Genomic DNA, 25,683 nt, shown 5'->3' on the forward strand with positions numbered 1-25,683 from the left:
CCTTGAAAAATTCCAAGTCATTCTCTCTCTTCAGCAGTAACTTCAATATTTGGCTAAATGTCTTATTTACCTTAATCCCTTCCCCCTTTGAGCATCTTGAATTCCATATTCCTCACTCTTTTCAATCCCCTTGACCTTTGTCTACCTCATCTTAGAACTTTGTCTCCTTCTACTGCCTGTATTTACTTCAGACCAGAATTCTAGTCTCTGTTCTGTGTGTAGGGAGCTATCCAAAGAATATGTGTCAAGCAGCTGAGGAAAGATCTGAGTCTGGGAGAACATTTCCATAATGAAGGGCACCAGACAATAGGTACTCCCTAACACCCACATTTAAAAACCAGTATCAAAGCAACTTTTCTTGACAGTGCAACCACTTTCTTAGTAGACTTAGGGCTCAGGAATACCAGGCCATTAGATAGAATATAGTGGTCCTACCTGTTTCCTCAAGACTTCAGAAATCTGTGATTTCATTGATATGGGTGTTCCTTCCTGTGATAAAGATTGCAACCTTCTGTGATTTACTATGTGGTCTTCAATATTTACTATAGAGGAAAAAAGTCATTGCCCTATGTCAATCTGATGATGAGCCTCTCTCAAAATTTAGGTAGGCTAGTTTTTGGATAATAGATATATCACATACATTCTGTCACTAGCCTCTGACTAGCCTTCTCAAAAAATACAAAAGCTATAGGTTTTCTTATGGGTCATCAGACCACACAGTCTGAGTAGTCTGATCCTGACAAGGGAGAAAGCCAAACAGTTTGGGGAATCCAAAAAGATAGAAGGCTTTCTCCTACTCTTTTCACTCAGGAAGGGTTAGCTTTACATTCTTTAAAAGCTTAATTTGTCCATAACAAAAAAAGAATAGTTTTCATTAGAGAGAAAAGGGGGAATATTAAGATTGCCATGATAATTATAAAGTTACTAGTGTAAGGAAAGGACTAGAATGGAAGGCCCCATGTGTGTAGAGGAGCCTGCCTGAGGCTCAGAGGGAGGCAGAATAGACATCCCTAGCTTCTTCTTCACCCCTTTTCCAAGGAAGATTTTCATTCCTTCCAGGAGGGGAAGCAGGAGGTTGGGACCAGAAGCTACTACCCTATTCTCCTCAGAAAGAGGGGCACTGGGCTATAAGTATATCAGTCTGCTCCCTTAAATATTGTTCATCTAGGGGATATGATTATGTTCCATCTAACTTTTTATTGCTTTGTCATTTGTCAACAAGGGAGACCCTAAGCTTGGTACCTTACCCACCTAATACCAGTTCTATAATGAACACAGAGAATAGCAAAGAAACCCATTTATCCAATTCATACCAAAACAGAAATTAGAGAAGATATACATAACAGAATATACACCAGACAACACAGAGTGAAGGAGCTGTTCCATTAGGAGCAATAGAACTTAGCTCAACCAGTCACCTAAAGGGAAGTTCCCCAAAATCTCTAGTGTAACAAGCTGGGGACAGGACATTTATTTCTGCAGTCTCTTCCTTTAGTCACCTGAAGTGGCATTGGCAATTGCCAGTCTGCTCTCTTGAAGCTCAAAGAAGACTCTTGCTTGGATAGTTCTGAAGGGAAAGTCCTGCTTGAAGGTTCCCAGAGGAGGGACTAGCTGAGAACTGAAGCTGTCATCTCTCACTAGCTCCACCTTGCTCCTCATCTCCACTAATGAGGAGAGAATCCCATACCAATGGGACAGGGGTTATACCAGCAAATTGAGAATGCATGTTCATATTGTTTTGGGATTGAGCATTTAAAAAAATAAATTTTAAATGTTTCAGGGCAAAATTAGGTAATTATATTTTATATATAAATCTAATTAATACTAGTCAAATAGCCTTTTGTTGATTTAAAATGATTAGCTTTCTGAATGATGCCAAGGTAATTGTATATTGGTTATGATTTTTAAAAAATATTTCTATCACCACACCTAGAAGCACACATATGCATTTGTTTTCATGTATACATTTGCATACATTTCTTTTAAATTAGGTAATATGCTGTTATCATATTATTAAAATGGTATATTGTTAAATACTTTTACATTACATGAATTTAAATGTTTTATCTGTATTAGGTATTAGAACTCACAGAATTTTAATGTCTTTGTGTATCACAAAATATGATAAATATATACATTGAAACATTCCCATGGCAGGGCATTACTTCAGATTTGTTTCCTGGAGTGAAGTTGCCTAAACCAGATTACAATGATTTAATGGCAGCTATTAAAGATAATTGTGATGAAATGAATTTGCAAATGACCAAATTTTTTTATGAGAAGATCCTACAAATATTTGAAATGATGATTGTACGCCATGGCTTTATGATTGTTGGAGAGCCATTTGGAGGAAAGACAAGTGCATATCGAGTTTTAGCTGGTGCCTTGAATGACATTTGTGAAAAGGTAGGTACTTCATGAGCTAAATGTAGTTCACCAGAGGTTTTTTTGATGCAAGTGTTTTGTGATATAAATATTGTATTAGCAATACAAAGATGACATTGCAGTATTTTGGTAGAACCCCTTTATGTTCAGTACTTCAAAAAGTGTTTAATTTCTTCAGTATGTACTAATTTAGCATCTGCTATGTGTATAACAGTGTGCTGGGTACTGAAAAAGTATAAGACACACTGCTTTCTAAGAACTTATAATGTAGTTTATAATTTTATAATGTAATTTAGGGATACAAGACACAAATACAAGGCTAATTCTAGACATACATACAGGCTTAAATGAATGATTGTTATTGTTCAGTCATTTGGTCATGTCTGACTCTTTGTCACCCCTTGGGATTTTCTTGACAAAGATACTGGAGAGGTTTGCCATTTCCTTCTCCTGTTCATTTTACAGATGAGGAAACTGAGGCAAACAGGATTAAATGACTTGCTCAAGGTCACACAGCTCATACGTATCAGAGATCAGATTTGAACTCAAGTCTTCCTAACTCCAGGCCCGGCACTCTGTCCACTGTGTCACCTAGTTGCCCCAAATGAATGTTATGGACAATTAAATTCTATAGAAATACATATAAGGAGAAAATCAGTGCAAGGAAGGCATTGTGGTAGTGACAAAACAAAACTTGAGATAAACTCTTAAGGACAGTTAGGATTTGAGTTGTTAAATAAGAAGAAGATAGATATAGTGAAGCAATGATTCTAACATCTGACTAATATGTAATGCTTTAAGGTTTTTTTTAAAGAGCTTTACATATATTATTTCAAAACAACTCTGTAAGGTAGGTGCTATTAGGACTATTATCTCTACTTTAGAGAAGAGGAGATTTAGACAAAATAAATAATATAAATAGTTTGAAGTTGGCAATGATAATAGTGTATTCAGTGGCTATTGAGGAACATAACCTGGGTCAAACAAAAGATTCACATCAGGAATTGGTGAAAGAGATTATGCCATAATAGGAGATGTACTATTTAGGATTCAGAAGATCTGGGCTCTAATCCTTGTTCTTCCACTGTTCTTGAAGCTTTGTGACCCTGAGCAAGTAACTTTGCATCTATGATCCCCATTTTCATCAAATGCAAATTGAGAAGGACTTCTTAGATAGAAATACATATTTCTATGTATAAAGAGAGGTGGATGGAACATTTGTTAAATGTTTACTATGTGCCAATCACTGAGAGTTAAATACAAGTTAAAAAAAAGAGAGCCCCTGCCTTCAAGGTGCTTACATTGGGGAAATATGACTCATAACAGGTGCTGGGAGTCAGAGGCTGAATCAGGTTTGGAGAAAAATATCTAAAATGGCTGGTGCCTTAAATGGCCATTTGGAGATGAATTTACCACCAGCAGAGGAAAGTGTATAAGTGGTGGCAGTACTAGTGAGGATATGGCTGCTGATCTAGCGGTTGAGAAAAAAGCTCAGGGAATGTAAATGTAAAATAAAAATAAATCTGAGTGTGAAATTTTATAATCTTATGATTGCATAAGTTTGGGTAGGTAGAATGGTATCATAGACTTAAAGAAGTAATTGGCCTTTTGGAAGCAGTATGAGCTGGCACTTGCTCTGGTGAGTTATGTGATAGCTTGGTTCAGAGTTTGCATTGAATTGGGCAAAGCTGTTCATGAAGGAACAGAACTCTGTTTTCAAGTCCTATCTACTAGTTGACTTAAATAGTATTAGATAGGGGACAAAGATGTCCAAAGCTCTGTGTGGTATCTGGATGTTTATGACTTATGAATGCCTTCCTTCCAAGGAAGGAGAGATAAGATATATGTGTGTATGTATCTTTATCTAATCTATGTATCTATGTATCTATGTATCTATGTATCTATGTATCTATCTATATCTTATCTATCTATCTATCTATATACATATATGTACATACACACACACACACACACACACACACACACACACACACACACACACACACACACATATATATATATATATATATATATATATATTGAGGGAGAGGGCCAAATAAAGGAAGGGCACTTGAAAGGTGGAAAGCTTCCACTTTTCCTAGCAGTCAGTATAGGAATAAAGTATGGCATTGCGGACTAGGTGTTTAAAATTAAATTGGAAAAAAAGAAGAAGAAACATGTATTCACCATAAGGCAGTTTCATCATAAGGCATAGCGTGAGGTCTTGAGATAATTGTTAATATATTCTTAAAACTTCATTTTTGAAAATCTTGGGGGTTTTTTTGTATTTGTATATTTATTTTTGTTTCCTGTTTTGTGTGTGCCTAGCTTGGTACTCTTAAAAAGCTTCTTGGACTTTGTCATGTCTTAAGAGCTTGGTCAGGAACAGTCAGGTGAGAAGAATCTACAAGAAGGCATTAGCATTAATATTTGTAACTGCTATGTCATACTATTCACTCATACTTACATTTCAATGTGTAGTTTATTAGATCTATTAAGTTGGAGTGGTTACCCTCTTTCATCTGAAACTTGTAAAGCTGATTTTTTTAGACTCAAGTGTAGAAATTTATATTTGCTTTTTATTGAATTTTATATTATTTCCTTTGGCCTATGGCTGTAGCCAAGCTAAAATGGGCAAACCCACTCTTTTCTGGTTATTTATGCCACTCCAGCCTGAGCATGCAGATTGTTATTTCAGAGCATATAAGCGCATTTTTTGGAGGGCAGCTCATTGTAAGACTCAGCATCCTAAGTAATGCTGTCGCTACAGTATCTAGCCATATGGTCCTTTACTCTTGATGTTGAGAGATTTTTGTCCTGCTCCATAACTGTGCCAGCTGCCATTGACCCAAGGGATGTATATATGTAGGGCAGAATCCCTTCATGGGTCTCAGTTAATCCTGGGGGACTGGAAGAAATGAAGGTCTAGTTGGTTAAGGCAGCAGAAGGTTGGTGACTTAGGGAGCAGGTCATTCCTTAGACTCCTTTCTGAGATATGATAATACCATAGTAGGAAAAGTACAAGCCAGAAATGCCAATTCTCATACATCCCTCTGTACCGTCATTTTTAGTTTAATGAACTACTTTCCATCCCTTGATGAAAATACAGTAGAGAGTTGGACCATATATTCTATATGTGACATAAACTTTTTATTTTTTACATCAAGGGGTTGATGGAAGAAAACAAGGTTCAAATTACTGTTATAAATCCCAAGTCAATAACTATGGGTCAACTATATGGACAGTTTGACTTAGTATCTCATGAATGGTCAGATGGCATCCTAGCAGTAAGCTTTAGAGCATTTGCATCTTCTCAGGTAAGTATTGTATATTTTACCTTTGTATTACAATGAAAGCCATGATATTGTTATAAAAATTATTTATTGTATGATTTTTTCAGTTTTCCAATCATTTTTAAAATTTGCATGTATAATTTGTGATGTTCATCTACCAAAGATTGGCAGTCACAAGGCTTAGCTTTTCTTAGCACAGGTCATGGGAATGGGCACTGTAATCAGCTATAAGGCTGTTAGGGGAACTGGCATTGTGCACATAGTCAGTGGGAAAGTGTAGAGAAGAGAGAGGAAAAGAAAATGAGTGAGAGGAGAGAGACACAGGTAACCCAGTAGCTAATTATCTCCTTCCTTGGTAAATCCACATAGATCAAAGTACCATCCAAGTACCACCCAAGAGCTCAATTAGCTACCACAATAGCATTCCTTTTTTACTCATTTCTTCGGTTTGCTGTCACTTCTGTCTTTAGTTTTAAGTACACTCATAATAATAAATGAAGGGTTCATTCACAAATCTTTGAAAAGTGCTGATTTTCCATAGAAGGAAAAGTTATAGAGGATTTACCAGTTGCCACCTCTTTTGGGAGTGGGGAGTTGGGGAAAGGAGTAATGTGTGCCTACTGCTAACTCTATGGAGTAGTTAATGCCATTTGCAAGTTACAGGGTTTTGCAAAAAGGCTCCTGGTAGATACATGGTTTTTCCAAGGACCAAATTCCCAAGACTACACCCAGTACAATGACCCCATATCCCTTCACAGAACATCTTTCACAGAACCCATACGAGCATTCATCAGTGGGAACCCACCACCCTTCCCCAACACAAGGACTTGCTCTCAGTCATTTCCCTTTCCTCCTCACCAACTCCGTAGCAGAGTTGTTTTCCTGAGAGAACACAGGGGTCTCTAATAGTCTATCAGTCTAGACTAAGTTTAGAACTTGGATTTCCTTAGGTATCAGTGTTGGGTTTCAGGTGACAAGTAAAACATTGATATGAGGCAAATGACCAGGAGAGTCTCTGTAAGAAGAATGCAGCAGGGAAAACGTGGATTTTAGGATTTATAAAATGGCAGAAACTATCAATGGAACAGAGTTAGAAGGGGTCAAAGAACTCATCAAGTATCTGGGCAATGGGTAGTTGAATACCTAGGTATGAATAGAGGCAATAGGGGTCAGAAAGCAGGGAAAGAAACTGATAATTACTACCAGCAAGAATGAGCTGACTACATTTTGAAATAGAGGTTTCTTATAATACTTCTTGCCTATGGCCAGAACTGGTCCTAGCTTTTGGGCGGATCCAAGCCCAAAGGCTGAAACAAGTAGGCCCTTAGAATTCTATTTAACACACATCTATTAAACAACTGCTGTATATAAGGCATTGTATCTAGCAGGGTATATGGGCACGTAGGTAAGATTAGTACCTATGGTGTGAGGGCTTGCTGAGCCCAGCCCTGTCACCCAGCTCTCACCGGTGACTCCAAGAAGGTGTACCAAGTGTGGCTGCATAGTGGCCATGCCCTGGTAAAACCATCTTGGCAGAAGGGCCAAGGTAACTTACAGGCCTCAAACCTATTGGTGAATTAGGGGTATGTTACCCCAAGCATGTGAAGACTTCCTGTGGCAGAATGGGTGAATGAGAACAGTCTGTTCCAAAGGCCATGAAGCTGGTGGAAGCAGGCACTGTGGAGTTTGGTCAGACACTGAAGATCATCCACTACATCCTGAGCCATCACCAGTGATCTTCATTTTTGTCTTGCTCCTGAACTTTGATGACTCTGGAAGAGAGAGTGAGGCTGATGACTTAGTGCAACTCTGCCTCACTTAACTCCATTTCACATGCAAGTCAATACATTACCCTCATGATATCATTGATCCTTTTCAAAAACAAAGGACAAACACCAACAATAATTGCATTTAACACTTGGTTTTCAGATTTGAAAAAACAATGGTCCCTTCCTTTCAGGAATTTATGATCTAATAGGTCATGTACATAAATAAGTGTAGTGTAAGGCAGTGAGGTTTAAGTACAAAAGAGAGAACTACACTAAGCACTCTAATAAAGTTCCGGATGGAAGAGATCTCACCTCTCTTTCCATGACTACCTTCAGTATTCAACTCAAATCCCACTTTCTGTAGAACTTTCTGTTACCCTACCCAGATGCCAATGCCTTTTCCTCTGAAATTACCTTCCATTTACTCTGCGTATATCTTGTATGTATCTAGTTTTCACATGTTCTGTCCCTCATTAAATTGTCTTGAGGGCAGGGCAGTATTTTTTGCTTTTCTTTGTATCCCCAGTGCTTAGGATAGCGCCAAGCACACAGTAAACAATAAGTGCTGGTTGACTGACTGGCTTTAAGCCTCAGGTATCAGACAAGACTTTATGGAGGAGATGGTCCCTGAACTGGGCCTTGAATGAGAAAAATTTTAGCAGGTGTGGAGGTGTGGAGAAAATGTCCCAGGAATTGGGAATGGCCTACATGAAATGTGTGGAGGTGGTAGAGTCCAAAACAAGAGCATGGAATAGTTAAGAGTCTAAATTTGGCTGGAATGTATAGCATAGTGTTTAAAGGTGAATATTATGAAGAAGGTCAAATAAGAAAGCAGTAGAATGCAGCATTCATCACTACTTTAACTAAAAATCCATACTGATTGATGGGATGCTTCATGTGCCAAGGTTAGCATGACTAGCACCAATTGGCAAAATTTCTGCTATTACTGTGTCTCTTAACCCCTAGAGTCCTTTTGACCATTCTAATTTTAGAGACTATTCATGTATCTTAAAAAAATTTTAATAGCCTAACGAGGTTGTCTTGGATAACATCTTACTTTATAGAAGCATTTTGGTAAAGGTAGTAAAGAACAGTTCACTTTATGTGTATTTGTCTGCATATGCACACACTTAGAGGGAAAGAAGGAAAAATGGTTTTAACAGAGAACTATTGATACATGAACCAGTGCAAATGAGAATTCCCTTACTGTTTGGCTTTAGTACCAGATTTATTTTTCTAATCTTAAAGCACCATAAGGAATTCTGCAGATATAAGATCTAGAGAATATTGGCAATGATTAAATTTTAGCAACTTTAATTTGAGGAAAGATGCTGTATATCTTGGTAGATTAATACCACAGCTAGGTTTATGTTATGAGTATATTTATTTCAGTTGTAAATTGGGTCAGAGAGTACATTGACATTTTTCTGTGACTTTAGTTTTCAGGATACTGTTGCTTTTGCTTTTTACATATGAGTTTTATAACTTTATTAATTATTGGTCTAATGTTAAAAATGTTATCATTTTCCTTATCCTTTGCCCCTCATCTGTAATGTAGTCTCCAGACAGGAAATGGTTGATTTTTGATGGGCCTGTAGATGCAGTTTGGATTGAGAATATGAATACTGTTTTGGATGATAATAAAAAGCTCTGTCTAATGAGTGGAGAGATCATCCAAATGTCACCACAAATGAGCTTAATTTTTGAACCAATGGATTTAGAAGTGGCTTCACCTGCTACGGTAAGTTCTTCAATTTTTTTTTACTTATTTATATAGAGTATGAAATTTCCAATATGATGTGATAATTTGGTGATGTCTTCAAATAAAAAATATTGGTGTAATCAACAGATTATTTCCTCCAGGGAAATTTTTTTCTTGAAAAATACTATATTAAAATGAACAAAATATTTTATCTAATATACTGAGATTCCATGGCAAATTGAGATTCAGGAATTATTTTCTTCTCATCTACTTCTAATCATGTTGGAAGTCATAGATTAAGAATTCAGACTAAAATTATCTTTAGAATGCTTTAAAAAAAGTTTTTCATGTTATCATAGATAATAATATGTCATATGTAATATGCATATGCGCTTATTCCTTTCATAAATGTCATCCTGAAGATGAATAGTTATCCTCTCCCTATCTTCGCCAACAGGTTTCCAGATGTGGTATGATTTATATGGAGCCTCAGATGTTGGGCTGGAGACCCTTGATGTTGTCTTGGTTAAATGTTTTACCTGTTGGGATCAGTGCTATTCAGAAAGAATTTATAATGGGCTTATTTGACAGAATAATCCCAGTTGCTATTGAATTTGTTAGAAAACATACAAAGGTAGGAAAAATGGAAGTTTTAAAGAACTTTTTTAAAAAGAAAAGTTGAACCTAACTCAAAAAACATTTTTCCGAGTTAGCTGTTTCCTTCCATAACCTGGGTGCATATGCAAAAGCTTTTGAGTTTCATGTAATCAAAATTACCTATTTTATTTTTTATGATTGCCTCAATTCTTTATTTAGTTAAGAATACATCCCCTACCTATTGTTGTGAAATGTATGACTTCTGAATGAATGAGGATGTGGATGTATTTTTAAGTGACCTAAAATGGGTTCTCATTAATTTATCATATTGATATAATCCTAACAGAGTTTTATGTTTTAAAATGTAATTGCTTTCCTTGCAGATTTTTAGTGTGTAGGGGTTGATTTTTTTTTGTTTGCTTGCAAAATAAATTTAAAACAAGAATGCTGTGTTGGATTTCTGCCTAAACTGAATGTCGTGCATATTTGATACCAAATTTAAATGCTTCTGTTGTTTTTAAGGAATTATCTCCCACATCAGATACAAATTTAGTTAAATCTTTAATGAATCTAATGGACTGCCTGCTAGATGAGTTTGCGGATGATGCCAAAGCTAAGGTCAAAAGTGATAGTGAAGTTTACTCTTTGCTTGAGGTAAGAGTGAGTATTTTCAGCAACCTGTCAGTTAAAAAATGAAATCACATATTTTCTTTACTCATCCATGTAACAGTCATCTTCCTACTGAATGTTGAAATTGAAGGGTAGCATAGCTATTGAAGTTGAATGATCATATAGAGCATAAGAGGTGAAGCTTAGAAACCACAGTGTACTAGAATGCCACTATTGTTAGAACAGTATATATTCTTCCTTTATTTTTTTCATGTGAATGATAAATACATTTAAAAATTCTATTTGCAGTTTTCATGAAATATTTGAAGTATTTCTCTAAATTTATTTTTCACCAATATAGGGTATTTTTCTCTTTTCATTGACTTGGTCTCTTGGAGCTAGTTGTAAAGAGGAAGACCGATTGAGATTTGATAAAATTGTTAGAGAATTAATGGATGGTCCAATTTCAGATAAGACTAGAAATACATACAAATTGCTGAGTGGTACTGAAAAGATCACTGCAAAACCCATAACTGTTCCATTTCCTGACGAAGGAACAATTTATGAATATCAGTTCATCAGTGAGGTGAGATTTCTGAAAAAAATGTTAACTTTCTTTTCTGAAAATCATATAGTATGATAATGACTGTGTTAACCAACACTTGTGTGAAGGTTTGCATATTGGTATATTTAGCTTTGTCAGATATACTACAATTTTGTATACCTTTCAAAATTAAAAAATACGATGTAATAATTATAAAATTGAGCTTTTGACTTCTTAAAATATAATAAAATCTTTGATACCTTAATTACCCTATGGGCAAAAGCTATGTTAGCTGTTTCCTTATACTTATACAATGATCATCATCATCTTGTATCTAATAGTGTTTTTCAATTTACAAAACACTTTCAGAATGCATACTCATTTGATCCTTACAGCTGTATGAGGTTATCAGGACAGTTATTATCTTGCTCATTTCACAGATAAGGAGAGATTAAATGTTTTATTGAAAGTCACAGAGATAGTATATAATGGAGATGGACCTGGTATTCAGATTTTCTGACTTGTAATCTAGTATTCTTTCCATTATACCATAGTGCCTATTTGTATGTATTAATAGGAAATTTTTGCAACTTTTTTTATATGGAAATCATCTTCCTTATAAATAAAATACAAGCAGTTTATAACTTAGTAAATAGTCTTGGGATTTGAGTCCTGGTTCTCCTGACCCCAAGTCTAGCACTCTCTGTGCTATGCCATGCTACTTCTTACAGATCTTCTATCTATATGACAAAAAAAAATTATTGAGAAAAATAAAGGGGTATATGAAATTATTACTATTATTTTTTGGATCTGCCCTTTCTCATTAAAACAAGTGTTTCAGGGGCAGCTAGGTGGTGCAGTGGATAGAGCTCCAGCTTGGAGTCAGAAGGACCTGAGTTCAAATCCGGCTTCAGACATTTGACATTTACTAGCTGTGTGACCCTGGGCAAGTCACTTAACCCCGATTGCCTCACCAAAAAGCAAAAAAAAAAAACCAAACAAACCCAAAAAACAAGTGTTTCACACTAATGTAATATCTTACTTAATCAGAGCTTTTCATTTAAAATCATAATGATTTTATGTTAATGGTACATTCATAAGTTTTAAGTGTTGAGGCAAGTGTCCATCAGGTTTTTGCTCATTTCTTTATGCCTTTACAAGTTAAAAATAAGCCACGGCCTGAACCTCACCGTTGGGACTACACTTCAGGTTAAAACTTTCCATTTTTGAATCCCTTTATGTTTCTGTTTATAGATAAATTTTGTTGGCTAAATAATAGAGTCCTGTTAGAAACTTATTTTCTATAAATATTAGATTTATAAATATGCTTTTATACAATAAAGTTTCAGTCTTTAGCCTCATTGATTTGGCTCCAATTAAATTGTCACAGTAAAACCTTGTGGTTAGTCTCTCTTGCTGAGATAATCTGAAACGATATTAAATGAGTTAAAAAGGTGCTATAATTTGTACTACTATGGTGTCCTTAGAGTCTAAGTGAAAAATTGTATGATTGGCTTATAATTACCTAATGAAATTCCATGCTGTTACTTAACCAATTGGTAAATCCAATTTTCTCAATACTATTGATTGGGCTGAGATTTTTAATAGTTTTTAAAATTTTTTAAATATTTTTATTTTAAATAGTTTTTAGCTTTTTCTCTTGCTACATATAAAAATATTATTTGCTTTTCTTCCTTATTTTAAGGATCAACCAAATGTGAAAACCTCTGATATTACAGTATGCGTGTTTTTTCATTTATAAAGTTGAGCTGAGCCTCTTTTCAAAAAATACTTTTCTAACATGCAATATTTTACTATTTGTGGAAAACAGGGGCTAGGACGATGGGAAGCGTGGGTAGCGAGACTAGGATCAGCCCCTCCTATTCCTCGAGACATGATGTTTAATGAAATCATTGTGCCAACTCTGGACACAGTTAGATATTCTACATTAATGGACTTGCTGACCACTCATCAGAAACCTTCAATATTTGTGGGACCAACAGGAACTGGGAAGAGTGTCTACATCATTGTAAGTGTTATGGAAATTTTTATTTAAAAATGAATAGTATGACCTTCAAAATAGTGACAAAAGCTACTTGAAGGAGGTAGGGTGTGTGTGTGCATGTGTGTGTGTATGTGTGTGTGTGTGTGTGTGTGTGTGTGTGTGTGTGTGTGTGTGTGTAGCAATGGACTTCAGGTATTTTTATGCTTTTACCAAGGAGAATTTTGGGTAAGTAGTTATTAATTTTAATAACTATTAAAAATTGATGTTCTATTGAGAGTTATTTTCTATCACTAATCAATAACCTCAATTACATAGGAGTATATCTCCCTTGAACTGTTTTTTTATTACATGATATTTTGTGTCAGTCAATTATGTGTAAGCTATGACAATGATGTAATGCAACTAAATTTCATGAGCTGTTTGTAGAAATAATCGTAATAGCTGACATTATGTATGCCTGCTATATGCCAGGCACTCTTCCTAGTGCTTTACAAATATTATCTCACATGATCTTCATGTCAACTCTGGGAGGTAGGTGGTATTATTTTCCCCATTTTGTGGATGAGGAAACTTCAGTGAACAGAGGTTAAGTAACTAGCCCAGGGTTACGTAGTGTTAAAGAATGTGAAGGGGTCCCCTGAACTTGTTTTTTTGAGTTGCCATATTTTCTGAAAACATCGGACCTGGAGTATGCAGGAGACTCTGAATGCGTCAAGGATGAAGCCCCACCTTTAGCTGACATAATGTACTGTTTGCGTCTCAGGCTGGATTCCCTGTGTGTCCCTTGGGAATCAAGACAGGTGCCAGTCAGTCCGCACTAGACTAAGAAATTGCTTGTGCAGCTGGGACCCTTGTAGATAAGCAGGTTATCGCATCTTCATAGTCTAGTAGTTCCCAAGGGATAAAAATGTGGCTTTTTCTGTTGCCTTACTCCTCCCCCTCAGGGGGTTTTTATCCTTTTCCCTTCTTTATTTCACCTTTCCCCCTCTCATGCCACACTGCTTTAGGTAGAGATTTGTGTTCCTTCCTCCTTCCTTTGTCCTAATGTCATAAATATGCAAACTTCTGTATGGATTGTGAACTTTTTGGGTTCCACATGTGTGTTCATTTCTCTTGTAATAAACCTAGTTTTCCCATAAGTTTTGTGAAGTTGTGATTCCTTGTTGAGAGTAGCTAGCAAGTGTCTGAGGCCAGATTTGAATTCAGATCTTCTTGACTTCAGGCCCAGCATTCAATCCACTGCTTCACCAAACTGCCTCTTATTTGATGAGTTACTTTATTATATGCTACTTACTGCCTTGTTGACCTTGATCAAATCATTTATTCCTTTTGGCTAAAATGAGGGGATTGGACTAGATGACCTTTACAGTTACTGCTCTAGAGTTATGATCTTGTGATCCAGAACCTGCTCCCATGCTGTTTGTACATTTGCTCATTTCATACCCCCTTTCACCTAGAATGCCCTCTTCCCTATTTATATCTATCTTCTTCATCCTTCAAATACCACAGCTTTAAAAAATTCTTTCCTGGTATAATCACAACCAGATATGAGCTCTTCCTACTCTAAAGCTCTATAGGAAGAGTTCTTAACCTGGGCTACATGAAGCCCCAAGGGGCATATGCATAGATTTCAGACAGTCCTTCATGGACCCTTTTGAATGGAAAAACATGCATCTTTACTTCAATCTAATTGGTTTCTTTTGTAATCCAATATATTTTATTTTATGCATTTGAAAACATTATTCTTAGAAGAGATAAATAGATTTCACCAGACTACCAAAGGCATCTATAACACAAAAAAAGGGTTAAGAACCCCTGTCCTATAACATTTTATAGGAGTAATTGTCAAGTTTTTCTTTACATTATAGTTATATGGGTACTTGTCATAGCTCCATAATATAGCTTATGCCCTGCAAAAGTAGTGATTGTGTCTTACTCTTTGTGTCTCTCACAGCAGCAGTACACAAAATAGATATTTGGTGAAAACCTGTTGAATTGATTTATACGTAACTGAGATTGAATAGGAGCCAAGATCGGGAACATTTTACTCCCTGCCATCATCAGTGAAGCTGTATTAATACTTTGTCCAAACTTATTCCTTCTCACTAGCAAACTCCCACCCTGTTTATTCCCCCAATCTCAGTGATATTGAATCCATAGCTGCCTAATCTCCCTGCTCCCAACTCCTCCTTCATTCTATCATGCTCACCAGCCTCAACTCTACCCTAGATTCACTTCTGCTTTACTATACTACTGGCAGTATCAAAGGAAAGAAGGGTGCATGTGAAGGTAAAATCAGACCATGGCAAGATTGGATATGAGGGTAAGAAAGAATGAGAACCTGAGAATGACTTCGAGGCGACAAGCCTGTGAGACTAGGAGGAAGGTGATGCCTTTGATAGTAATAGGGAAGTTAGGAAGGAGGAGAGAGTTTTGGGGGAAAGATAATAAGGAGTTCATTTTGGACATATTGAGTTTAAGATGTCTGTGGAGTATCCAGTTTGAGATGTCCAGTAGACAATTAGAGATGCAAGACTGGAGGTCAGCAGAAAGGTTAGGGTTGAATAAGTATATTTGAGAATAATTAGCATGGAGATGATAACTGAAACTATGGGAGGTGATGAGATCACCAATGAAACAGTATAGAGGAAGAAGAGAATAGGGCCCAGGACAGAGTCCAGTGGAGTACCCATGGCTGGTGGGCATAGCCTGGATGAGAATTTAGCAAAGGAGCCTGAGAAGGTGAATCATCAGATAGGCAGGTGGAGAGCCAGGAGAGAGTACTGTCCCCAAAAAACCTAGAGAATGCGTGTATCAAGAAGAAGGGAGTGATCATAAATGTCATACTCTGTAGAGAGGTCAAGAAGGATGACGAATGAGAAAAGGTCATTAGATTTAGCAATTAAGAGATGACTGGTAAATTTGGAGAGAGCAGTTTCTGTTTAATGGTGAGGCTGGAAACCAGACTTTAGCGAGTTAAGAAAAGAATGAGAGGAAAGGAAGTGGCAGCACATGTTATAGACAGCCTTCACAAGGAGGTAAGCCACAAAAGGCAAGAGAGATGTGGGATGATAGCCTGTGGAGGTTGAGCAGATCAAGTGAAGGGTTTTGAGGAGAGCAGTTTGAGGACAGTATCACATACTATTTGCAAGCTATTCAGGAAGAACAATACTGATCACAAAATAAAAACATTAAACAAAGCAACACTGCTTTAGGAGCACATACAAATCTCATCTCCTAAGTGGCCCAAATGAAATATCAATAAAATCATTAAAAGGATTAATAACTTGGTTAACCATGTTAATAAGATTTAGTAAGGATAAGGTGAGGGTGGGCAGCTAGGTGGTGTAGTGTATAGAGTACTGGCCCTGGAGATAGGAAGACTCCTCTTCTTGAGAACAAATCTGGTCTTGGACACTTTGTAGCTGTGTGACCCTGAGTAAGTAACTTAACCTTATTTGTGTCAATTCCTCATTTGTAAAATGAGCTGGAGAGGGAAGTAGCAAACCACTCCAGTATCTTTGCCAAGAAAATCTCAAATGGGGTCACAAAGAATCAGACATGACTGAACAGAAACAACAAAGGTGAGGGTACATGCTGATGGATAAATCTTAGGGCGATTTATAAGATGTTGGTTGTGTTAAACATCTGTATGTAGCTAATGAGGCCATAAAGTCATGTAATTTGCATAGGTAACCGTGGTCTCAAAGCCTGACCTTCTTTATTTGGTGGGTGTGCTCCATACTTGTGTTTGGAAGGGTGGAACTGGTGAGAACAGGAGAAAAGTGAGCTTTATCCTCTCTCCTCGCTTCAAGAAGAGCTTCAAGTCTCTTCAGGTTTTTGGACCTGCTTTTGGTCTCTTCAGTCTTTTTTTTTTTTTTGTTTTCTTTGAGATGCTTCAGGCTCTGCAGTCACTTTGAGTGTTCCTGGCTTCTAGCTTCAAGAGAGGATGGATGACACTAACCTGGTTTGATTTTGCTGAAGGAAAAGACTGTAGGAGGAAGCTAACATGAGAGGAGCTGACAATCTCCATCATATCCCTTCCCCTAGCTTGCTATATTAGAGACTCTAGGGAATTTCCCCGTGGATGAGAGCCAAGACTTTCTCTCTTGGTTGAGCTGAGTTATCTACCTCCCGATGGGAGAACTCCTTCACTCTGTATCGTCTGGTATATATCCTCTTATGTATACTTTCTTGGTTTCTGTTTTGCTATTTAACTGGGATAAATGGGTTTCTTGACTACGTACTATGTGTATTCACTGTGGAACTGGTATTTGGTGGGAAAGGAATCAAACCTTGGGTATAAAGCTTGGAGTCCTCCTTTCCCCAATAATGAAATAATAGTCAGAAGTTAGATTGAACCTGAAAACCACATCCCCCAGACTAATATATAAGGTGCAATAAGATAGAATTTTATCTCAGTACTCCCTTTCTTATTGAGGTAGTGGTAGTACATAGTAATAGCACATTTATATTTTATCATATCATACACCCAATGTCCCCTAATTCCTGCTTCCCCTCCTGGCAGAATTAAAATCTCCCTTGGAAAAGGGTAGGGTCAGAAGAGGCTAAAGATGTCTGTTCTGCTTCCATTTGAGCCACACAGCAACAGACCCATGTTACATGTCAGGGATAGCCCTTGCCACACATAAATAATTAAGCTTAAAATTCAATTTAGCTTAAGACTCAAAATTGGGAGTCTCTGTGTCATAGGTGAGATCAAGAAAGTTGACCTGAAAGCTAAAAAGACGTGGCTTCAGATTCCATCTCATACTCATACTGGCTCTGTCACCATGGGCAAGACCCTTAACATCTCAGTGCTTTAGGAGATTTTCTAATTCTATGAATTGCAGAGAAGGTGCCAATCTGTTATACTTCTTCAATGTTCCCCTTTCAGTAAGCGAAGTCTTTCTGTTTGATCGTTAATATGATTTCCTTAAAGACCCAAGACCTTTCTGTTTAACTAGCAGCCAAATAAATAGGCTTCAGATAACTTCGTAATGTTGTGATCACTGGCAAAACTGTACTTGGAATACATGTAAATTAAATATATTGTTTGAAGATTGTCTGTTATTTGACTATAACTAAACACATAGGCTGAGAGAGGATCAGCGTACCTATAAAACCATGTTACCTAAAATTATTCTCTTAGAACTGAATTTAAGTTCTCCGAAGTTCTAACCTCATTAGAGAATAATATTTTTATTTTAAACACATTCACCTGTGTTCTCGGATATTATTGTTTATAGTTTCAATTTCTAATCTATTTCGTGTGTGTGTGTATATATGATATGATGTAACATGTATACAGTATGATATGGTATTATATAATAAACTATAAATTATACTTGTGCTAGTTAGGCTATAGAAATCAATAATGTTTTAAGGGGCATTTTTCAGGAATGGAAATAGTTGAAGAAAGGGAAATATATTTAGAGATTTAAATTACAAATAACATTTTCAATGACTTCTGTATGGCTTTGAACTAAACACCACTCTTTAGTAAATGAAGAGAAGAAGTAAAATATCAGGGAAAACAGAAATTATATGAGTGTGTATGCTAGTATGCTTAGAGACTCCTGCCTCATATAAAATACATACAACTTGTGTTGGATCTGCCCGTAGCCATAATTAAAACTCACCTGAATTAACTAAAGTTATGAATCAATCTCACATGCCATAATTAAACAATAATTTTGAAAATCCTGCTATGATGACCCATCATGGCAAGGAAGTGACCCCCGGTATCACTAATATTCCAGTGGTAGATCCTAGACAAAGGAACCCAGAATGGTAGTGTCAGTTGCCCAAGGATGAACCTAAGTTCTGAGTGATTCATCACCAAATTGGCTGAATTGTGTGTGTGTGTGTGTGTGTGTGTGTGTGTGTGACAACTCCAGAAGAAGACTATCTACCAAATGATAAGGACTTGCAGTCTGTAGCAATGAAGTGAATGAGCACATGAACACTTGAAATATTGAAGAATTTAATTCATTTAGAAAAATTAGAATAACACAAGTATAAATTTTTAACTCTCATATCAAGATAACACCACACACACACAAGGATGTCTTATTATATATTATCTAATATATATTTTATAATTAGTCAACGGTAAAATTAATCAGTAGATATTTCATATTTCTTAGTTTAAAGGATAGAAACAATAATATTTGAGAGCATGCTATTGTATTATGGAAAGCAAAAAAAAATGAAACCTAAATCAGTCATTAAAGAAATACACTTAAGCTATGATTTACAGAAAACCTTTCCCTCTTAGTTCTAGTTCCTCCCTTCTGTTGATTATTATGCATTTAATCTGTATATAGCTTATTTGTGTAGTTATTTATGTGTTATCTCTCCTAGATTGTGAGCTTCTCAAGGATAGACACTGTCTTATGCCTCTCTTTGTGTCTTCAGTGCTCGTCATACAGTACCTAGCATGTATTGTTGTTGTTGTTGAGTTGTTTTTCAGTCATGTCTGACTCCTTGTGACCTTATTTTGGGTTTTCTTGGCAAAGATACTGGAGTGGTTTGCCATTTCTTTCTCTAGCTCATTTTACAGATGAGGAAACTGCCCAGGGTCACACAGCTAGTAAGTGTCTGAGATCAGATTTGAACTCAGGAGAGATGAGTCTTCCTGACTCCAGACCTGGAGCTCTATCCATTCTACCACCTAGCTGCCCCACCTAGCACATAGTAGGCCCTTACTAAATATTTATTAACTGACTGACAAGTAGGCTTTTTCACTTTAATCAGTACAATGCTTGAAAGTGATTTTCAAGTGTCATAGTATTCATGTAGAACATTTAAGTGATTAGAACATAAAGCAAATTATATTAATCATATAATATTTTTGGCTTTGTTTTTCTTATTGTTTTGCCTAATAAGGAGTTGGGGTTGGAGTGAGAGGGCAACGGAAGATAGGGTAAGGATAGCAAAAACAAAATCAAAGAAAGGAAAGACTGTCATTGAGGGATCTTTTTTTTTTTAAATGTAAAGAGAAAAGAAGAAAAGTTGGAATAAGACCAAACAAGCAGGTCAGCCTTGAAGCTCTAAGTTGATCTCCTTCAGTTTAATGTTCTTTCTCTATTATCTTGTTCTCTCTTTCTCTCTCTCTTTTCATTCATATATATATATACATATATATGTACATATATGCAAATGTCTATTTTATTGGATATTTTAAGTTTAGAATACAAATTAAAATTTAAAAAATTAAAATACATTTTAAAATGTTTTAAAAAATTTAGCCACTTTAAAAAATCAATCACATTTGCAAAATCTTATTTGTAATATTGTGATATAATAGTATCTTTATTTATACAAAATGAGGTGAGAACTCAGTGAGGATAATTCAAGCCCATTCTCTCTTTTCCTTCAATTCATTCAACTAGCATTGTCTAGAATATTTAGGCTAAAAATATTTACTCTTAAATTTTTTAAAATCTCAATATTTGGCACTTTATTTTGTATATGTAGGCCCTCTCTTTGTCACATGTTTTACTCAAAGATGTTCTGCTTTTAGAAATCATTCTTCTTGGAATAATGTAAGGCAAAGATAGTTCATTGTGAGTTTTGCCACCAAAAATTATTAAACCATTTTTTTCATTGCAAAAGAGAATTACTGATTGATCAACCTTGAACAAACCAGTTCCAAAGCCACATTTGTTAAAGCAACATATAAATAATTGATTCTCTTTTATTAGAAAAATATAGATAGATAAAGCATTTGTTAAGTGCTTACTGTGTTTCAGGAACTGTGCTAAGCTCTGGGATTACAAAGAAAAGCAAATAGAAAAGAACCTGCCTTTAAGGAGCTTATATTCTAATGCGAGAAGATAATACAAAAGGGAGCTGGAAGGTAGAGAAGTCCAGAGAGTTAGTACTTTTTGCTATGCCATTTTAGGCTAATTTTCAAATATCTTCTAAATTTTTATGAAAGGGTTTGGGTCAGAAATATTTAAAGCTACTGAGTATTTATATTGAGGCAAGAATGGGCTTAGCCATACATATATGCATATATATATATATACACACACACACACACACACACACACACACACACACACACACACATACATATGTCAGCATAATCTATAGGCAATGTAACTGATTTTCTAATGAATTAGATCCAAATGTTTTGGAATTTAATTTTATTTTTTAAGGAAATCCAATTTATTGTCAAAATTTGAAAACTCAATTTTTAATGACATAATTTGTAATATAATTAAATCTTGCTTAAGGTTGTTATGAAATCTCTATCAATTGAGTTTCAGGCACTGGTATTGATGTTTAGTCTTGTTTGAAAACGCTTAAATTTATAAATTATAAACATACTATTTTTTCTCGTTACAGAATTTTCTTTTAAATAGTCTGAACAAAGACATCTATAAACCTCTGCTAATTAACTTCTCAGCACAGACTACTGCAGCTCAAACTCAGAACATTATCATGTCAAAGCTAGACAAAAGGAGAAAAGGAGTTTTTGGTCCTCCTCTGGGCAAGAGAATGGTAATGAATCCTTTTCCTGTATGTACAATATGTAAATTACTATTTGTGTGCACAGTTATCAGAACAAGTTTTATTTTTAAAGAACTAATAAAGTCTAGATCTACACAGGTTTTATATTTTTATTAGTTTTTAATGAGAAAATGGGTACAAAAGCTATTGCACTGATCTGAAAATTATGATGATGGAAATTATTATTATGATTAAGATTATTTGTCAATAGAAAAGATGTAATATTAAAGATTTGTATTTGTTCTAATTGAAGTAAGGTTAATTTTCTAGTTCTTTTGTGTTCCCTATTTTCATTTGCTCACTTCTTTCTGATAATGCCTTCTTTCAGATTATCTTCATGTATTCTGTATGTGTATGTGTATGTATTTAGGTTCATTACATATGGTATAATATATAAGCGTGTGTATGTGTATGTGTGTGTGTGTGTGTGTGTGTGTGTGTGCGTGTGTGTGTACACACATGCACCAAGATATTTATTTGTTGTCTCCTCCATTCAAATATGTGCTCTTTGAAAGCAAGGACTATTTTTTGTCTCTTTTTGTATCCCCAGCATTTAGCCCAGTGCCTGGTACACATTAAGTCCTTAACAAATGCTAGTTGACTGTTTCATTGGCCGTTGAAGCATTAGCACAAATGGCCCATCTATACTCCCTGGTTTCTTCCCATTTTAACTCTGATTTTTATATTTATTATGGCGTATTTCATATACAATTTAATTACATTCCACAGAATGAATTTTCTTTTTGTAATACCTACTCCTTTTATTTTTATTTCTTTATCAAGGTCTCTTTTGACCTTGGTACTGCCAGAGGATTCTTCTCCGTAAAATGAGGGAAGAGAAGTAAAGAATATGTAAGGTCTTGACCAGCTCTAAATCCTGTGACCATTTCTATGATCATTTCCCTTGTATATTTTACAGTCAGCTTCAATACTGTTCACATATGAGACTATATTGAATTTGAGTTTTAGCTAATTTGTAGATTCTTGAAAGATTCTATTAAAGTGCATTGGTAGCCACGGTGTTATGTGGAAAGTAGCTAAGGATAACAACTTAGTTGGCCCAGCATATTTAGGTTCCTATAGAGTAGAATGAACAAAGATTGTTGTGAGGATCAAATTAAGTATTTGGAAAGCCGTTATCGCAGTGTCTGGCATATAGTAGGTGTTATATAAATGATAGGTATTCTTCTTATGCAAGGTTGTGATCGCTTATTTAAAATCTGCCTTGTTATAAGAACATCTTAATAGGTACAAGGAAAGTTTAACTATATATGATTCAGTAAATGACATTAACTTATATTGGGACTGGATTACAGTAACTCTGGATTGAGTACTTTTTAAATGTATTGAAAAATCTCTACTTTAAATTTTTATTTTATTTATTTTTATTTTTTTAGAAAAATCTCTACGTTTGAACCTTAGAATCTTAGACATGGACAACTCTGTGTAGTTAACCTGATTGGGCACTTTTAGTCAATTAAATTATTGTCAATCTGATTTAGTCTTTAAGATCGAATAAAAAAAATAGGACCACCTAGTTCATATTTCCTCTTAAGTGATTCAGTTAATTTATCTATATTGGCTTTGTAGTAAAAAATCAGAATTAACCATATTTTTGATGCATTTAAAACTTAAGGTTATATATTAAGATTTAAGTCAGAATTCAGAATTAAAGACATGCATAGAAAATCATGTAATTCGAACAAAAAAAGTATTCCTTCCTCAAGAGTAGAATATTTGACAAAATTATCTGTATAATTATCTTTACTATTTATTTGACTTTACCCACTTGGGAAACCATTCTCTTGTTTCCCTTTAATGAAGCAAATAGGATTTCTCTATATATGACTGCTTGTTTATGCTTCTTATAGATTGTTTAATTTGTCTTAAATTACAAGATAATAAAGCTCAATTGGTAAGAATGATTTTGTCTCATATTACCAAGATACTTGGGTAATACAAATTGATGTAATTCAGCCAACCTTAATTGTTAACTACTCTGTGATAGGCATCTAGTTCTAACTGTAGAATCTGTTTATATGTAGAAGTGTGCTCTTTTCCATTTACAATTTGATTTAATGTTCATTTAGAAAACATTTATTAAGTGCCCACTTTGTGTAGACCTATGCTTGGTTCTGAGGGAAAGAAATGTTTAGATGAGACATGGACTATATACTTTCTTGGATTTTCTAGTATGGACTGGAAATAATAGATTTGGGAGTTATATCCATATTGGTGGCACTGTGGGAGACTGAAGTTGCTAAGAGAAAAAATAAAGAGAGAGAAAAGAAGAAGGCCAAAGAAAAACTTTATAGAAAATTAACATTTAGGGTCTAGAGGGAGAAAGAAGAGTCAGCAGAAAAAATGGAACCAAGAGAACGCGGCATCTATGAAGGCGAGGGAGAAGACAGTATCTAGAAGGACAGTCAGAGCAGCCCTTGAAGTCATATTTAAATCTTGGTCTTTCTTCTGCTGCATGTTGTATGGAATAGACATCCTCCAGGCTACTTCGTTGAAGTGAGATCTCATATGACCCTTTATAATTCCAGTGTCCCTCACACTTGTTCCTGAATCTTTCCTTGTAGCTTCTTTCCCACATGCTCACAGCCGTCAGCTCCTAATGGTTACTTTGTTCCTTTCTTCAAATAAATACCATATTTTCTCCAGTGGAGGGATGCCTAGGACCTAGCTGAAATGAGTCTGCATTTTATGTTGACTGTCAAGACCTCTGTACACACATCTAGTGGCTTGTATAGGGTTTGAGGTCCTGAAATCATCCTGTGGCCACGTTGATATATCTCCTGTTCTCCTGATTGACACTGAAAATCCTTGCAAGAAAAGATTCATCTTGTTAAGTCTGCTTCCTTGTAGCAATTCCTATCAAATAAGCATGAGCATCAACTTGACGTGTAATGCAGCTTCATCTACTTTATTAAACAGTCCCTAGCAGTCAGTAGTGTCAAAAGCTACAGATAGGTCAAGGAGGATGAGGATTCAGGAAAACCTACTAGATTCAGTGATGTTATAAGCTTAGTAAAGTACCTGACACATAGTAACCTAATAAATATTCTACCTATCTTTATCTTCCTTCCTTCCTTCCTTCCTTCCTTCCTTCCTTCCTTCCTTCCTTCCTTCCTTCCTTCCTTCCTTCCTTCCTTCCTTCCTTCCTTCTTTCCTTCCTTCCTTCCTTCTTTCCTTCCTTCCTTCCTTCCTTCCTTCCTTCCTTCCTTCCTTCCTTCCTTCCTTCCTTCCTTCCTTCCTTCCTTCCTTCCTTCCTTCCTTCCTTCCTTTCTTTTTTTTCTTTCTGTCTATCTTTGTGTCTATCTACCTACCTACTTATTAGCTATTTTTGAAAAAATAGTTTCACTAGAGTAGTTGGGATGGACACTAGTCTGTAAATGGTTGAAAATTAGGTAGAGAGGAATTGAGAACAGTTGGCATAGCCTACATTTCTAAATATATAACAGTGACAGGTGGAGGGAAGGCTTTTTTTTTAGGATTAAAGAAACTAGAATACATAACTCTATAGACTGATGAAAAGCAGTCAGTGGAGAAGGAAAGGTTAAAAATGCATAAGAGAGAGGTGATAATGGAACAAGGTACTGGAAAAGGAGGGGAAGGACACATAGGAGACCTGGCCTTAACAAGGAGTAGGGACCCTTCATCCTCCAAGATAGGATTGACAAAGGAGAAAATGAGTGAAGATGCTGATTTATTGCGAGTATCTGTTGAAGAGAGTTAAAAGAGTTATTCTAGTTTTTCCCCATGAAATAGTGGGCTTCTTTGCTTTAAATGTGGAGTGGGCTTTTGAGAGAGGGAAAGGTTTGAAGTAATCATTATATGGAATGAGAGGTTTACAAAAACACAGAACTTCACATTTTTCCTGTTGTTTTTTTTTAATGAGTTTCTTAGAGGCAGCATAATATGGTGGAAAGGAAACTGGATTTGGAGCACAGGACTTGGGTTCAAATCCCATTTCTGTCACTTAATTCTTCTGTAACCTTGGGCAAGCCACTAATCCCTTTGGGCCTCAGTTTCTTCATCTGTAAAATGATGGGATTGGATTAGATGGCTCTGAAGTGACTTGCAACTGTAAATCATAGATTTTATGATCCCAAGTAGTTACTTTTACTAGCAAGACACTGTGCTAGTTATGGAGATAGCAGGACAAAAATGAAACAGTAACTATCCTCAAAGAGTTTCCATTCTTTCTTTCAGGAGTGCATAACACTTGCACAGATAAGAGTAATGCAAAG

General features: G+C 35.8%; 1 protein-coding gene across 1 annotated transcript in view; it reads left to right on the plus strand.

Moving 5' to 3' along the window:
* DNAH7 (dynein axonemal heavy chain 7) overlaps nt 1-25,683 on the plus strand; it is a 285,950-nt gene that overhangs the window by 117,268 nt on the left and 142,999 nt on the right. Inside the window, exons 29-36 of the mRNA XM_020993533.2 lie at nt 2,158-2,406; nt 5,553-5,702; nt 9,006-9,188; nt 9,607-9,783; nt 10,269-10,400; nt 10,717-10,941; nt 12,731-12,928; nt 21,263-21,418. Of these exons, the coding sequence (XP_020849192.1) occupies nt 2,158-2,406; nt 5,553-5,702; nt 9,006-9,188; nt 9,607-9,783; nt 10,269-10,400; nt 10,717-10,941; nt 12,731-12,928; nt 21,263-21,418 (1,470 nt within the window). The remainder of the gene's footprint in view (nt 1-2,157; nt 2,407-5,552; nt 5,703-9,005; nt 9,189-9,606; nt 9,784-10,268; nt 10,401-10,716; nt 10,942-12,730; nt 12,929-21,262; nt 21,419-25,683) is intronic.

Source organism: Phascolarctos cinereus, unplaced genomic scaffold, assembly GCF_003287225.1.
Source record: "Phascolarctos cinereus isolate Bilbo 61053 unplaced genomic scaffold, phaCin_HiC Scaffold_726;HRSCAF=1367, whole genome shotgun sequence".
NCBI lineage: Eukaryota > Metazoa > Chordata > Mammalia > Diprotodontia > Phascolarctidae > Phascolarctos > Phascolarctos cinereus.